We start from the raw sequence: 17,462 nt of genomic DNA, 5'->3' as shown, positions 1-17,462 counted from the left end.
TTTGCTTGGATTGAGTCCTCAGATAAGCAATGCCTTATCAGACACCAAGGAATATTTGGCACAGGTAAGAGTCTAAAAGGAGACATAGCTGCAGTATATGGCTATGTCATTAAACAATTAACATCCTATATCACAACTGGAGAACCTCTAGTATTATCTTGCAGGCAACCAAAATAGTATGTGCTTCTCTAATGCATATAACCTGATGCAAACATATGGATGCAAGTATTATAACACAGCCAAAAACTCCTAATGTAATTCCTGTTATCGCACCATCAGAAATACAGACTATATAAATGACATGACTTCCTTGAATTTTAGACTTAAGCAATAAATGGCATGTGCTGAAGTTACTCTATGTCAATATCTACACCTTGAAAACTTACATTTTTTTTCTGCAGTGTAAAGCAAGCCCTTTGCATAGCTGCTATAGCAGATTGTCAGTCAAGTGGGTGACCGGATCCTTTTTGCTGATAAATAGCCCTTTACCACTTACACATAAAATGTCCGACGTGGTAAAAGAGAATAGCAATCCATTATTCACACTCTCTCCAGTCAGCTGGTGCAATGTGGCAGCCTTAACTCTTTTAAGGCACGCGCCTGAAACCCATTAGACTCTACACACAGCAAGGGAAGGCTACAGGTAAAGAAAAAGCTACAGTCCTCAGAAGGTTAAATTTGCTAGTATAAAATGAAAAGTGCAATGTCATATGAAGAAACAGTAAAAAGATAAAAGTTTTCCTTTAACAGCAGGAGAAGAAAATGGGTCAAAATGCAGTTCCCTAGCAGTGTAATACAAACACAAATGCTCCTAATTACATATATTATAACAAGCTGACAAAAAATTAAGGAATCCACAAAGAAAGGACCTCATTTCTTAAACATTTCTTTGAATCAAGAACACTTGGGGATCCATGACTGGCAAACAGTAGCCAAACAGGTGATAAACATCACCTAGAGAACATTAGCCAGCTTAGATTCTGAGCGTTGGCTTGCATTTCTGGTAGTGTTGAAAATTAACTTGACTATGCCTGTGTTTAGAGCAGCTCAAGGGCATTCACTGTAGTAGAGGTGTACATATATTTTTGAAAAGCCAGAAAACATTAAGGCTGTATAATTAACCTGTTAAACAAAAAATTATATTTATAGCAGCACAACATAAAATGGCACTGCCTGACTGAGATAAATAACTGAATCACATCAGGCATATTTAAAAACCAACCACTTTGGTGTCAAGTAAAAAAATAAGCTGGGTAGTTTTCACTGCTTACTATTATAAGCACAGGGTAGTACAGGAACAAAAAATGTAGTTCTCAGTTTGTTAAAGAAGTTAAAAAATGAGGACATTATTTTGCCTCAGCAGCACACAAATTTGTTTTCTACATACTGCTCCATTATCACACACACACACACACACACACACACACACACACACACACACACACACACACACACACACACACACACACACACATATCCATTTTTCATCACAGCATCTTTCTAACATTAACTGGCTGTAACTAACTCATCCTGCCCAAAGTAGTTATTATTCTTAGTCTAATGGGTACAACATACCAAAATCATTTGAAGCAATGACAGGTAATCTACTTATTGATCTATAGCTAAAATTATGCAGAATATTCCAGGGAAGTTATCTCACATCTAGAAGGTAGACATAGAGTAAGACAAAACAACACTGAGCTGCATGTCTACGCCAAGTGCAGCATTCCAGTCTTCTTCTGCCTTTTTGGAAATGACAGCAAGCTTGTTGTTTCTTTTGTAGGCTTCTGTCATTGACTGCTTCACGTCACACTAAGTCCAAACCAGGTCTACCAGCTCCCTTCCACCTGTCCCAGACTTACTGGGGCCAGTCATGGATCCTGAGGGTGTCCAGGGGGCTTGCTCATCTGTGCTTCAACTGGGGGGGGGGTATTACCTACCCACTTCCTTACCCCCACCCTCTACACCTGTTGATTATGTCTGAGGGCAAATCCCCACTTTGGGCCATACCTCTCCTTAGGGAGTATATCAATGAGCACCCTCACATCTTCAGTGGGCACACCCATCCCTTACCGGTAACGCAATCAGTCACTTGAGCTATTAATCAGACCTGTGTTGGTTGGGTTGTAGTCAGGGATTTATCCCTCTATGCCACTAAAGTGGCCACCTCCACATTATTTCTTAGGCTAAAATGAACAGAACTTCTCCAAAAGGTATTTTTAATCCCTCTAGAGGAAAATCCAGGTTCTTTCATGAAAAAAAAATACCTTTAATCCTGTTCAATACAAAACTGTTAATCTGAGTATACTTTATTTACTGCAAGAATAACAGGAAGCTGAGCTTTCCTTTTATGAACTGTTGGCTTGAAGAAATCTTAGTCAAAATTAACTTTCCATCCCAAGAACGTATTTCTTCTTTCTCCCCTTGTAGTTAACAAGACATTTTTCCTTTTGCAAGAAGGACAGAAATTGTATTATTGACCTGGGACAGCCAATACAAGGTGGGGAAGGCAGGGAATGTTATGAATGCTCAATTAATAATGTTGTCCCTGAATCAAGTCCTAGTATAGCTGACATCTAAGCCTGCAAGAAATGTACCATATTCCCTTGCTCAACTCCTTTTTAAAGGCCTCGGATGTGCACTTTTATTCTGATGTGCATTTTTCTGGTCATGAATTTTATCATTTAAAAGTTGAGTGTTATCCAGCTATATTTAAGGACAATCTACTGTAGATGAGTTGTCCATTTACTGTCTAGACACAGCCATTTTATTTTCCTCCACAAGATTCCACAGGTTGGATTACAATGGCCCATATAGAAATATTGCTTTGGAACAGATTCCAATATATTTCATTTCTGCACTTTCACAGATGCTTTGTCTTAACTCTGATCTTTGATGCAGGAGAATCTGGCTGGCCATCTTCTGGTGGCATATAATCTTCATTTTTTTTTGTGCCCTTGTCTGCCATTTTGGAGGCTTATGGGTACAGTTCTGATATAGTAAGCACATTAAAGTGATTTAAAATACTCAGATTTAAAGTTTAATGTTGAATTGCCCAGAGCTTCACTAGAGCACTTCTTCACCTCAGTTCCATCAAAACAAACCAAAAAAATCATCTGAGTTTAGCAATATAAAGGGAAATTATCATAAATGTAGCCTGCATGAATTATAGAATTAATGTAGTGAAAACGAGAGAGTGTTAGAACACAACATTGCAATAGTTGCTGATTCATAGCAGTGGAATAGAGTATTAAACCTCAAACGTTCGTGATACATTAGCATTACTAATCAGGAGATACCATGAGTGGGGAAGAGGTGTCCTGGTGTTTGTGAAGCAGAATTTAAAAATATGAATTGGAAGGATTATATCTTTATTTCAAGCATTAACTAGCAGACCCTATGTGCCTTGACTTTTATAAGGACCATCTTTAAGTCTTATTTGATAGCTGCATGCACTTCTAAGGTAAACATGAAATAGCCCAATCAAATGCTAGAAGAACTAATCTGATATCCTAGATTATGATTATCCTGCACTTCGGTGTGTAGGTTATGATCACAGACTTAGTGTAATTTGCTTCAAACACCATTTATGGAACCTGCATTGACTTATAGCATACAAGCTACTGGTATACTCAGGGGAGTCACTTTTCCCCATTGCAGTTTAATCATGGACTTGATAAATGTAAGTAAGGGAGAACTGGAGGGCAGGTTCACTCCGCAAAAATGACTTTTTCTTTTTTTGCTTTTTTTACTTATGCTTCCTGATTAAAAAAAGAATCAGTGAAGCATAATTGTTATGACTATATGTAAAGAAACCTGTGGCAATATGAGTATGATTAGAGATTTTAATGTTACCCTACAGTCTGGACATGCACTAGTGATGAGATTGGATAAAAGAGTACCCTCGATCACTTTATAACCTCCAAGAATATGAAGCAGATTTTTATAAACAGTACCACTAGATTACAAGAGATATTAGACTTAGTGTCACTTTGATACCAAATGTGATACTGTGATTATAAAATCTTACCAGCACTGTCAGTGCAGATCATGTAATACTGGAAAAAAATGCAGATCAAAACATATTTATTTATTATTTTATTTTTATTTTGACATTTGCTAAATGGGCATGTCCAACTGAGCCTATTTTCAGTGGAGGCCCAGGGGGAACAGCCCCGTACAGAAGATAATTACAAAGAATACTCATGACATAAAGAGTTATTTAAAAACATGCATGAAAACACTTATAGTTTGGTCAAGTACATGACAAAAGACAAAAGACAAATGACATCTGCAGTACAATCCGTGCTGGTACACCAGTAGGTAGAGAAGTAGATACAAGTAGCAATTAATGGTGATAGCAAAAAGGAAGTTGCAGGTAGAAAACAGAGTAGGGGGACGTGCAGGCTATAAGTATACTAATGGTAACATTAGTATACTAAATTGCAGACCATAACATAACATAAGCAGACCATACCAGTATTAATACAAAAAGAACGGAAAAAAACACTACCAAAAACGTTTGTGAAAAAAATGAGATAATATGAAAGGAAAGCCAAGCATAGGACTGGGAAAAGAAGTTTGAGAAATCAGTATACCCCAGACAACAGGAGTACTACAGACTAAATTAAGAAAAAAAAAACATGAATTCCCTACATGTAGACTGAAGGGAATATTTAAAAAAAATATATTTCAGTGTTTTTGCCACTCCAGTGGCTTAGAGGAGTAAAGCTCTGACTACAGCCTAGATGACCTGGGTTTGATTGGCCACTCATGAGACTGATGGAGTAGCAGGGAAGTATGTAAGCACACATTCCAGGAGGATAGTCGTACATGGGTATTTCTTGGTTTCCAGGTGAGGACAGGGGAATCACTAGAGGAGGAATGGCCACTGGGTGGGGAGTGGGCCTGGTTGAGCTGCTGCACAGGTGGGATGGTACACTGCTTGCCCACATTAGATGCCCACTCTAGACCAATCCATGATGTGACAAAAGCCCCCTTCTGGACAGATTCTTCACAAATACTAAGTCCTCATTGTCTAGCATTTGTGACCAGCCTCAGCAATATCGTAATATATCTTGGGGGACAAGGAGTTAGCTGGTAGGCCTGGTGCACCTGGTGCATAGGGGCCAGGCAGATATAATTACAGAAAGGGTACCCCCAAAATCCCTTGAATGTTTCTAAACAAACTAAAGCTCTAATAAATTAAAATAATAAACTACATTTGAACTGAAGATAGAGAATGCATTTATTAATAGAAAGTTTAATTTTCCTTAGACAAATGAAAAGAATGCTAAAGAAGGAAATACAAACAAGGGGAAGTGGAATCTTCAATAAACATTATGAAAAATGACAATAAAGTTTGGTCAGAATTTTCAGACCACCTGAAATAAAGCAGAGAAACAAAATTCACTGATGAAACCTAGTAGAACTTGATAACAAAGTAGAAATAAGCCAAAATGAAGACTTTACTTCGTTATGAACCACTCTTTGCTGAGAATTATAAAATTTGCATCACAATATGTTATGAGAGTGTGTAAGTCATTACTAGAAATCTCCATTATTATGTAAATTAAGTATTAAAAGCATTTTGAATTACAGAAATCCCATGGACTTGACTAACTCTGTCCTAGAATATTTAACATCTAGCCACCGAAATTAGCCCTTCTTGTTCTACATTATAAATCTGGAGTTTAAAAGAGGGAGCTGTATCAAAGCAATAAAAAAGGGTTAATATTATACCAATTTATAATGGAATGGGTAACAATAAGGAGAAAATGACTCTTGAATGATTAGTCTTCTAAGATAGCTCATAAAGGCTTTAGAAATATAATAACCAGTAAGCTGTAAAGTTTTATTAATATTACTATTTGACATTTGTTAACTGGGTTAGTCCATTTGAGCAGAAGCCCTTTTTCAGCGGAGACCAGAGCAGAAAAGCTCCAGAATTGCCAAAGAAAGTACAATTTACAGTAAATACAACAGTATCAATATACAAAAGATATAAGTAGTTCAAAATGTCGGTAGTTCAAGTTACAAAATCAATTATACAGAAAAGTAACAATGAGAATAAAAAAGTGAGAACCAGAAGTACAATAGAGAGAGTAACAGGTTTGTAACACATATCTGTTTAAGCAGAGTTGCAAGTTAGTAAAACAGTCTATCATTATCATTGGCCCCCTTTTTCCCCACTTTTCTACATGAGGTCAGGGTATCATTTTAACTGTCACCAGCTCTCTCGATTCAGTGCCACACTCCTTCCTTCTTCAACACTCATGCCTGACCGTCACAGATCTTCTTCCACACAATCCATCCACCTCTTTGCTGGATGTCCTCGCTTCCTCTTACCTTCTTCCTGTCTGTCCCAAATCTTCCTCACCAGATTGCTTTCTGCTTTTCTGCTTTTCTGCATGTGTCCAAACCACTGTAATCTGTTCTCTTTGATCTTTTCTGCAATTGGAGCTACTCTGGCTTCTGCTCTTATGTCTTTATTTCTTTGTCTGTCCCACAGTGTGCATCCTATCACCCTTCTTAGGCACTTCATTTCCATCACCTAGCTTCTTTAACTGTTCCGCCTTTACTGCCCAGGTTTCTGTACCATACAGTAGTACTGGTTGCATCACTGTCTTGTACACTTTACCTTTCAGCTTCTTTGGCATTCTTCTGTCATAGACTACACCTGACACGCTAAGCTAGTTGGCTGCAGCCCCTCTGATTCTAGCTTTGACCTCTTCATTCGACTTCCCTTCTCCTAAACCATCCCTCCCAGATACCTGAAGCTGTTTACCTGTTCCACTATCTTCCCTTCTATCTCTAGTCTTAGCTTTTTCTGATTTCCCCAGTCTGCTGCTATTACCACCATCTTATCTGTGCTTAGTTTCATCCCATGTGCCTTCAGTTTTCCATTCCATTCTCCTATTGTTTGCTGAAGTTCTTGCTCAGTCTGCCTGTAATGCCACATCATCTGCATACAGCAACTTTGTTGATCTGTCCCCTCCGACCTGTTTCCTAATGTAGTCCATAACCAGTATGAAAAGAAGTGGGCTCAGAGCTGAACCCTGGTATACACCCACTCCCACTGGGAACCCCTTTGTGAGGCTGAACACTGTTCGTACTTGAGTCATTGGGTCCTTGTACATAGCCTGCATTAATTCTACCAATGTTTCTGGGACTTCAAACCACTGCAGTACTGCCCAGATCAGCTTTCTTGAGACCTTCTCATATGCTTTCTCCAAGTCTAGGAATGAGCAATTGGACTCTCTCCACATCTCTAGCTTTTTCTCAAGTATCTGTCTTACTGCAAACATTAGGTCAATTGTGCTATATCCTGATCTGAATCCAAACTGCTCATCTCCCATCTTACATTTTTTTACTATTCTGCATATCCATTTATCAATCACCCCATCCAGATCTTTTATGCAATGTGATAGGAGGTTGATGTCTCTGTACTGCCCACAGTTGTGAATGTCCCCTTTGTTCTTGTACATGGCATGAGTATGCTTATATGCTTATTATTTCTCCCCTATCTCACCCAGCATCTTTATCATATCTGCTGCAACCTCATCTGAACCTGCTGCTTTCCCTGACTTAATCTTCCTTAGTGCTGTTCTTACTTCTTCTAGGGTGGGTTCCTCTTCTTCTCTCATTGTAGGTTGTTTCTGGGGCAGTACAGCTTCTGTGGGGTTTCCTTCATTCAGAAGCTGCCGGAAATACTCCTTCCATCTACCTTTGATGTCCTATGGACTGGTGAGCAGGTTGTTGCTGGCATAATTATGAAGGATGTCTGACTATCTTCTTTATTTTGTGCCACTTACTGAGTCACTTTCCAGAAGCTGGTAGAGTGTCTTTGATGGACTATTCTTTGCTATTGCAACTTCTTTCTTAGTTTTTTTATTAGCCACCCAGTAGTCCTTCCTAGTCTGGTCAGTCTTTCTATTTCCTAATTCTTCCTGCACTCCTTCTTTCTTTTGATGACTTCCTGGACTTCCGCATTCCACCACCTGCTTTCCTTATGTACTTATTTCCATACCTGGCTCAGCCACATATTTTTTCTGTAGTCCTAACACATGCTGTTTTCAGGCACTGCCATTCTTGTTCAACTCCACCAATTTCCTCCTCTTCTTGGGGTGCTAGTGCCCTGAGTAATTTTTGGACTGTTGTACTTTGTCTCCAGTCAACTTCCAGGTCTTCAGCCTGGTCTCTGTTGACCTTAGAGCCTCCTCTGACCAATGCTTACAGCTTATTGCGGCAACTAGTGATTTATGCTATGGGCCGAATGTTTCATTGTGGATGACTTTGCAATCATGGATTCTACCTCAATGCCTTTTTCTTACTAGGAGGAAGTCTACCTGAGTTGTCTGCCCCAACATGTGCATTAAAAGTCACCCATTATCAACATGTCCTGCTTTATCTAGTAGGTCCTGAAACTGCTGTCTGAATGCACTCTTTTCCTCACTATCATTGCTGTGGGGCATAGGCTGAGATTATGAATTTATCATTACACTGGAGTCTGTCATGAGTCTGTCATTAATTCTGATGCCTCACTGCCTTCTAAAACTTCTCTCTCACCACAATTTCCACATAATTTCTAGCCTGTCCCTCTCCTGAGTAGTAGCCTCTGGATCCCAAGCCAAGTGGCTTGGCTGCACTGCCCTTCCATCTCATCTCTTGGATACATAAGATGTCCAGCCTCCTCTGTATCATCATTACATCCACTTCCAAGCTGCATCCTGTCAGTGAACCTATATTAAGCATAGCAATTCTCAGTTCATGTTTGGTAGGTCAGTTGGTTGGTTTTACGTCCAGCTTTCACTCAACCCAGCTATCCCAGGAAACCCACATTGACCCAGGGCTGATGAGATTTATGGCAGGCACACACTGGCCAATAGAGGCACATATACCCCTCCCACTATTAGCAAGGGTCCCTGGTGTAGGTCAGAGTAGGCTGGGACCTCAACCCACTTATGACTGGCAACTACCAATAGAGGCACATATACCCCTCCCACTGTTAGCAAGGGTCCCTGGCATAGGTTAGAGTAGGCCAGGACCTCAACCCACTTATCACTGGTAACTACCCATGCCCATTTTGGCAAAATTAGTCAACATGTCTAAATCACCTAGAGCAATATTTTACACCACCGAGTGGCTAGCCCTGCCACAGTACTCAGTCTGTGATCCATGCTCTCCTCTCTTGACTGCCCACCACTCCATTCATTGGTGAGCTTGAGATGGAAACTTTCAGCATGTTTTCTTGGATGTGGGAGAAACCCCACAGAGACACAGGGAGAATGTACAAATTCCACACAGGCATTGGTCAGAGGTCAGGATTGAACCTTGTACCTTGTGCATGGACCAGACCAACTGGTCTCTAAAAAAACAGAACAAATCTCTAGCAAAATAGTCTATCAGCAGTAAATAAACTGAGAAACGTTGGAAGGGGTAAGAGTTTTAAAAAGTGTGGCTTGAATGAAAGACAAAAGGGGGGGAGAAGAGGTGAAACCTGAGGAGGAATAACCTTTACTCAAGACATTAAGTTAGTGAGGAAGGCTAATCAAGTAGGATATATGAAAAAAAGTAATATAGATTGGCACCAACAAATTTACAGGAAAGGAAAAGCTTCATCAATGATAACAAGCAATCTAGATTTCTGGGAGTGCCACAGACATGGAAATACATATAGTTATATATTTATACTTCAGTAAAGTCTTCTGTTTAACTTACTGATCAATAAATTGCTATATTTATATGAACACTTAGTACTTATAAGTTGCACTGCAGATTGGCTGAAAGGTTGAAAAATGAGGGTTGGGCCAATGTTATTTACTGTTTATTTATTTGTTGACATTTGATTACCCGGGAAGTCTGGGTAGGAGTATATTTTCAGCAGAGGCCCAGGGAGAAAGGCTGCAAAGTATTACAAAACATTTTAAGAACAATAATTTTACAGCCTGTAAAAATAATACAAATACCAATTACAGTTTAAATAATTAAACCAAATTAGACATAATATTAAAACATGGGTTAAGAACAGATACAGTTTATATGATAATGATTTAATAGTTAGAGAATTTCTAGGCAGTTTATATAGAAATTAATGATAAATTAGTATAATACAAACAGGACTTGCAATACAAACTGAGAGAAAAGCAGGCTTATGGTATGAAAAACTGATAGAAGTAAAGAAGTGAGCGAAGAAGGGAGAGTAAGAAGATGTGAAGTATGAATATGTATTTGTTCACATTTAGGAATATAGTCTATCCTGGTGTTGAACAAGAACAAAGCCAGCTTTTGGCTAGGAAGTCTTTCAGAATGGTTTTGAATGATGGGAGGGAGGGTATTGACATGAGGGATAGAGATAAGGAGTTCCAGGCTTTAGCAGCATGCTAGGGGTACAGACAATCCCCACCAAATTTTGATAGGTTTGTGGACAGACAGGAGTTTTTCATCACTGGATCGTAATGACTGACAGGAAACATAATTTGAGTAGAAATTCATTTAGCACTGGACAAGCAGATGGATTCAAGATAATTTTATAGGTCGTAAGAAGCTGTGTATATGTTAGTTGATGGAGTAGTTCTGACCAATTTAGGCTTTTTAGTGCTATACAGTGGTTGGTTCTTAAAGAAGTATTTTCTGCAAATTTAGCAGATTTATTATTGTGTTGTTCAAGTTTTGATTTTTGTGATGCCTGAAGGTTAGGATAGATGCACCATAAAAAATGTGTAGAGAAGATAAGTAGTGGCAAGTGTAGCTTTAGTTGTGTCAGTAAGAAAGTTTTTGGCTCTATAAAACATCCCTAGTTTCTGATGAGTTTTTCTTATGCAATTGTGTATATGCAAGTTAAATTGAAGATTATCATCCACTATCATTCCTAATAATTTGCTATGAGAAGTGGCTTTAATGGTTTATTATCAAGAAAGAGGATGTGGGAAAAAAAGTAAAGTTTTATTGTTGATTTTTTTAGGGTTGAGCATTAGTTGTAAGCTACAAAGCCATGTTTCAGTTGCTGTTAATGCTTCCAAGTAATTTTTTGGAGTGTGTCATGTTGTCAGATGTGCAGATGAGTGTGGAGTCATCTGTTTACTGTATTAGGCAGGCTTGTTGTGTAGATGTGTGGTGGGTGTTGGCGGGAATGTTATGAGGATGGGACCAAGAATAGAGCCTTGTTGCATACCAGTGGTCACTGGGAGGTATAGACAGAGGGTAGAGTGCCAATTTTACCAATACATATTAGGTAGCTTTTGAACCACAGAATGGTGGGCTGATAGAGACCTAATAAGGGCATTTGAAGTAAATGTTTGCTCAGAGAAACTGTGCTGAAGGCTTTAGACAAGTCTAGAAATAAGGAGAAGACTAGTTTGCTGTTATCCCTACCTTTATTGACAGTATTTATAAAGGTTAGAAGAATGTCAGTCTAGGATGTCCTGCAGTAGAGAAATTAATTTTTGCTTGCCATTCATAAGTCATATTTTCATATTTATGTTCATATTTTCATAACTGAGAGACCTACATTTTATTGAGATATATTGTGTGAAAAAACATAAACAAGGCAGTTCATTGTCCATGCTGGTTTATATCACACTGCACTGGAAATACTTCTAATTATTTCTAGTGACTATGAAAATAAGGAATATTTCTGTATGTACTTAATACTTCAAAAAACAAGTGACTTACAAACTGTTGCCTGTCATTAGATGAAACTTTAGAGGTTATTGAAGACAGCTACCTTTGATATTTGCAGTAAGTTGCACATCTTGAGAGATATCCAGTGCTTTTTGTATTGTTAATTATGCAATTAAACATGTTTTCATATTTCTGTACATATCTCAAAAACATGCATTTATAGAGAAATTCCTTGTTCTCACTTGAAAGCTTATGTCTGGTTAACAAAACTGTACTGACAATATATATCTAGGTTCTACAGTTTTCATGATATGAAAATGTATGAATGTTTAGAAGAAACAAATTATTAATACAGTATTTATGGAAAAGGCTATGAATGCACAGAATATCATCACTATAAAGAATACTTCTTACTGATCCATTGCTATTTGTACAGTTGTAATAGCTTTTATTGTTCATAAAATATTTACATTTGTTTATCTTATGCCTTTTAAGTTTATTTTTCAGAAAATAATCTGGAATGCAAGATGTGTGTAGATTGCTAGAGGTGACACATTCCACAGCACATAAGTGTTACTGAGTTAATTACCAGGTGCTCCATGCAACAACACTGAGCTCCCCAGTGATGTACTGAAGGGGTGCCATTTTCACATTAAACAAATTATCTGGTACCAAATACAATGGGGAGGGATTTCTTTCCTCATGGTCTGATATAATACCCTTTGGAAATTGTATATGCTGGCATATATTGCTCCCACCTGAGGAGCCTGCTGTCACAGAAGTTGAACTGCAGGAAGTTCTTACAGGGAGTACCTTGATATTACCTACCAATCCGCCTCTGGTTTTAAAAAGTATATAAACAGCAAGAACAGAAAATAATTATTTAAGACAATAATTGGGGCACCTTAATTCTGATAAGTGTGTGAGCTGCTGAGCCATGGAGTACCATGTGTGTAGAATGTGATTGACAGGTGGCATAACCAGTTGAAAAGCATCTGATGGGAGACACCCACACATTAAATTCTTATTTACTGGATTCTTTGCATAGTTATTTAGATAAGAGAATTGTGTGACATTTGTTGCTATATACAATAAGAAACACTGATTTTTCTTCATGTGAATGTTGACTTTTATTCAGACAAAACAAACATGTTCTAGATCTGATGCATCAGCTACCTGCCTCCCACTCCTACTCCTAAGGTAAATACATGCACATTGTCAAGCACAGAGAATAACACATCATTCACTAACTTCAGACCATCATGGCCAATGCTGTGCAGAGACTCCTGACTGTGCTATCTGTGATACAAACCTTGCACTGTACAGTATCTATAAAGAAACAGATTTGCGAAATGATGATATATATATTATAGGCTTCCAAATTTACAATAAATATATTTTCTGTGTCTAAACTGATACTCATACTGAAAACATATCAGCATTCTTAAGATAATATTATTCCTATGTGAACAAAAAATTGGGATTTCATTTTGTTTGAATTTATGAGTGATATATATATATAGCTAAATTCTGAATAAAGCCCCTGTTTTTGCATTGATTGGTTTTATTTATTACTGTATGCAACTAATGAAGAATATTAAACTAAGAGACAATCACTTTTATATGTTAATTGTCAGGCTAAGTTCTCAAAATAATTTGGTCATTTTTTTCCTCTACCAGACAGTAATGACTGCATAAAGTGCCCAGATGATGAGTGGCCTATCAGTGAACAAAGCAAATGTGTTCCAAAAAACATTGAGTTCTTGTCTTACAAGGAGCCATTGGGGGCATCCTTAGCTGTTACTAGTGTTTGCTCTTCTGTCATCACTGTTTCTGTTCTCTGCATCTTTATCAAGTTTCGAGACACCCCAGTTATCAAGGCCAACAACCGCAAACTGAGTTATCTGCTGTTGCTTTCGCTCTTTCTCTGCTTCCTCTGTTCCTTGTTATTTATTGGTTATCCTGAAACAGTAACATGCCTAATGCAGCAAGTTGTTTTTGGTTTCATTTTTACTTTCAGTGTCTCTTGTATAATGGCAAAAACGATTACAGTCATTGTTGCTTTCAATACTACCAAACCCAACAGCTCCATGAAGAAGTGGGTTGGGACTAAGACACCAGGTTTAGTCATTATCTTGTGTTCCATGGGCCAAATTATAATATGTACTACCTGGTTATCTATGCACCCACCCTTTCCTAATGAGAATATGAATATAAAACCTGGTAAGATAATCATTGTATGCCAGGAGGGGTCATCTGTAGCCTTTGCTTGCATGCTAGGATATATGGGATTTTTAGCAATGCTGTGTTTGGCAATTGCATTCCTGGCAAAGAAACTGCCAGATACCTTTAACGAGGCCCAAATGATCACCACTAGCATGTGCATTTTCCTCAGTGTTTGGATGTCTTTCATCCCTGCTTACCTTAGCACACAGGGTAAGTACATGGTTGCTGTGGAGGTATTTGCTATCTTGGCTTCAAGTGCTGGGTTACTGTTCTCAATATTCATCCCTAAATGTTACATTGTGCTGCTACGGCCTCAGAAGAACACCAGGACACATATAACTGGGAAGGCAACCATAAGTACAAATTAAGTCAATCAAGTACTCCAAAAAGGAACATTTTATTGTGCTTCATATATACAGAAGGAGAAACATTAAATTCTTATTTACTGGATTCTTTGCATAGTTATTTAGAGAAGAGAATTGTATGACATTTGATGCTATTTACAATAGGAAACACTGATTTTTCTTTTATAGTTATAACTTTTGCTCAAAGTAGAGCTTAGTAAACTGCAACTGGATAAAATAATGTTTACACCGACTGGTGCTTTTACAAGTCCCTTAACCATGCTGAAAAGAACTTTTCAAAGACCAGTAAATGTCACCGGTGCTTTTTGGGATATGTAGGAAACTGAAACAAGTTCCTCATGCAGTTCATGCCAAGTAGTTGACCTTATGTAATACAGTTTAATCCAGATGTTCATCTTATTCGCGCTCACATCTGCACAGTTTGATTGGGATATTGAGAAGGAACTATAACTATTAACTACTTACTCATTTTACCAAGGTACAGATTATTTGCTGCATATTATTCATCCTTGTTAGTTAGCTACCTGTTTCAAACTTACTGCATCAAGTGAGTCCTTAATAGATCTTAAATATTTTGGCACCTGTTATCCCATTTTCTCTTTGTGCCACTGAAAACAGCTTAATGGAAGTTTCATATTGTAACAATACTAGGAATATTGCATATTTAGAGGCTGGCATCCTAGCTATGAAACGTCAGTTTAAGTTACCTGTTTTTGTATTCAAGAAAAAACAGCAGTTTTCTGTTGAATGTCACCAAACACTGTGTTTGGTGACATTCAACAGAAAACTGCTGTTTTTTGTTGGTTGCTGGTTGGCTTGGTTGTTGTTATTGTTTTTGTATTCAGCTTCTGTCTAACAAGTAAGCATGTTAATTAAGCCCATTCATGATTGTTTTTGAAATATGATAAAGTCAAAAGCAAGAACAGTGTTCAGATATCCAAAGTAGCACATTTATATTGTATTCCTTGAGAAGTATAACATTATTATTATATCTGCATGTAGCTATTTAAAGAATTTTAAAATGAATAAAGTAGGTGGCAAAATCTGAGATAATACAGGAATTCTCTTAAGAAAATTATGCTCTAATACTAACCTGAGCAGCAGAGTGTGAATAATTAATTCAACCAAAATTTCTGCTCAGTGTAATATGTACTTAACAGACAAAGATGTCTAATTATTAAACTTACTCTATGCTGTTCTGTAATTGGTTCATCATAATTATTACAGAATAATTGAGTTTATGGCTATTTTCCTTTTTAAAATTAATATGCTGCATCGGGTCACCTCACCAGATAAACTTTCACTTAATGAATCAAGGGCTTTTGTCTCCTCTAAGTATGTTGGTACGAATATAAGCTGCTGATGTGATTCTGAAAATACCAAGTCTAATAACAGTGCTGATCTATCTCCCTGTGGGAAACAGTGACTTCACTAGATCTATCCTCATAAGGTGAATCAGGGGTTATTTATGCTGGTCTGTATGTGTGTGTCAGGGTAAGCCACTGATCTGATTCTGTAAATATCCTGTCAAAGGATGTAAACCTGTCTGCATATGGCAAACAGCAAAATCACTGTGCACATCCTTGTTAGTGAATCAGCGCTCTATATTCCCAGTCTGCATCTATGTCTGGATTATTTGTCAAGCTATGTATCATTGTATGACATGTGTCTCAGATTACCAATTATCTGCATTTCTGTTAAATTGTACATCTCTGTATACACATATGGGTATGTGTGCAAACTGAGCTATTTCAGCTTCTTAATCACACCATTAGTTATGAATAAACCTAACAGTCTCAAAACTCTTGACTTTTTTACTTTTTAGTTAAGTAATAAAGACTGATTTACACATTCTTTTGAATTAAGTGTGTAATTTAATTATCTATGAATGTGTGTATACTTGCATGCATGCATGTGTTTATGTGTATTTGCATCAATCTGTGTGTATGTCTCTCTCTCTTTCTACCTATCTGCTGCTTTGGAAATATGAGGAATTCCGCAAACTGTGGCTATGTATGCAGACACATAATCTGCAACCAAACAGAGCAATTTGAAATAATTCGAAGAAATGAAACGAAGATCATAGCAGATGCTTGCAATGATGTCATCAACACAGGCTGTGAACTCGTACTAATGTTAATGGGACTGAAAGGTATTTTATAAAACTCAAATCTTAGTCCGCTTATGAAATATAACAGCCTTAATCAGATTGCTTCTCTAATTAGTTCTCTTGGACCAAAATGCATGGTACTCAGTCTGTGGTTGGATTAGTAGCAATGTAAAACATATTTACTGAAGTTGTTATCTTTATTATACTATGTTATGAGCGCATAGGACAGCCTGGGTAGCACAGTTAATTGAAGTGGACATCACTGCGCATATATGACTGAAATAAAGTTTTTGAAAAGAAGTAGTATTTTAGATTGAAACCTCTCAAAACTTTTGCTACTACTGGTATTTCCTATTTAGGTTCTAGGCCGCTCGTATATTTCCTATTTAGGTTCTAGGTCGCTCGTATATGCCACTAATGAAAATAATCATTCCCCTTTAGATTTGGCATCCAGCAGTTTCTGAGATGTGGATTTTTTCTCTCTTTCTTATAATGGTCAACATAGAACTTTTTCAGATTTACTAATCTGTGTATGATGAAACTGCCTATGAACAGATAGTTTTGTCATAGACTTTGACTACCACATTATGACATATCCCAGGTTAAGCAAGCTTGAAAGCCTGCAGATTTATTCATATCTCTTTGGTGATTTCAAAGCTGACAACTGGGCATAATACCAAAAGTTGTAATTTTTAATTTGTTTCCCTTTAACTCAAAATGCAGCAGCCTCAGAGATGATACATATACATACTATATATATATATATATATATATATATATATATATATATATATATATAGATATATATATATGTATATATATATATATATATATATATATATATATATGTATATATATATATATATATATATATATATATATATATATATATATAGTGTGTGTGTGTTTGTATGTATTTAGTGGAAGATCCAACAAAAGGACGCATACTTAAAAAATATATATATAATTTCCAAAATTACTCCCATTCATAACTCTTTCAGTATGGAAGAAGTGAGCTTTCTCTACCATTTCTGTCTATGAAGTCTTAAATGTGGTAATATGTTTTGACAGTAGATGACAAATACCACAAAGCCATGTCAGGTCAGCTTATGAGGAACTTTTCACAGTGTGTACTTAAG

The 17,462-nt window shown here is 37.2% G+C and overlaps 1 protein-coding gene across 1 annotated transcript in view; it reads left to right on the top strand.

The window, feature by feature from the left end:
• The window catches only part of LOC122814119 (extracellular calcium-sensing receptor-like), a 168,120-nt gene extending 152,317 nt beyond the window's left edge, over nucleotides 1-15,803 (top strand). The window contains exons 5-6 of the mRNA XM_044086735.1: nucleotides 13,303-14,176; nucleotides 15,743-15,803. Of these exons, the coding sequence (XP_043942670.1) occupies nucleotides 13,303-14,176; nucleotides 15,743-15,803 (935 nt within the window). The remainder of the gene's footprint in view (nucleotides 1-13,302; nucleotides 14,177-15,742) is intronic.
• The last annotated feature ends 1,659 nt before the right edge of the window (nucleotides 15,804-17,462 follow it).

The sequence above is a fragment of the Protopterus annectens genome, chromosome 10.part0 (genome assembly GCF_019279795.1).
Source record: "Protopterus annectens isolate FY-2018-M chromosome 10.part0, PAN1.0, whole genome shotgun sequence".
In the NCBI taxonomy this organism is placed as follows: Eukaryota; Metazoa; Chordata; order Ceratodontiformes; family Protopteridae; genus Protopterus; species Protopterus annectens.
The sequence above is the reverse complement of the archived record's forward strand: the minus strand, read 5'-3'. Positions and strand labels throughout refer to the sequence as shown.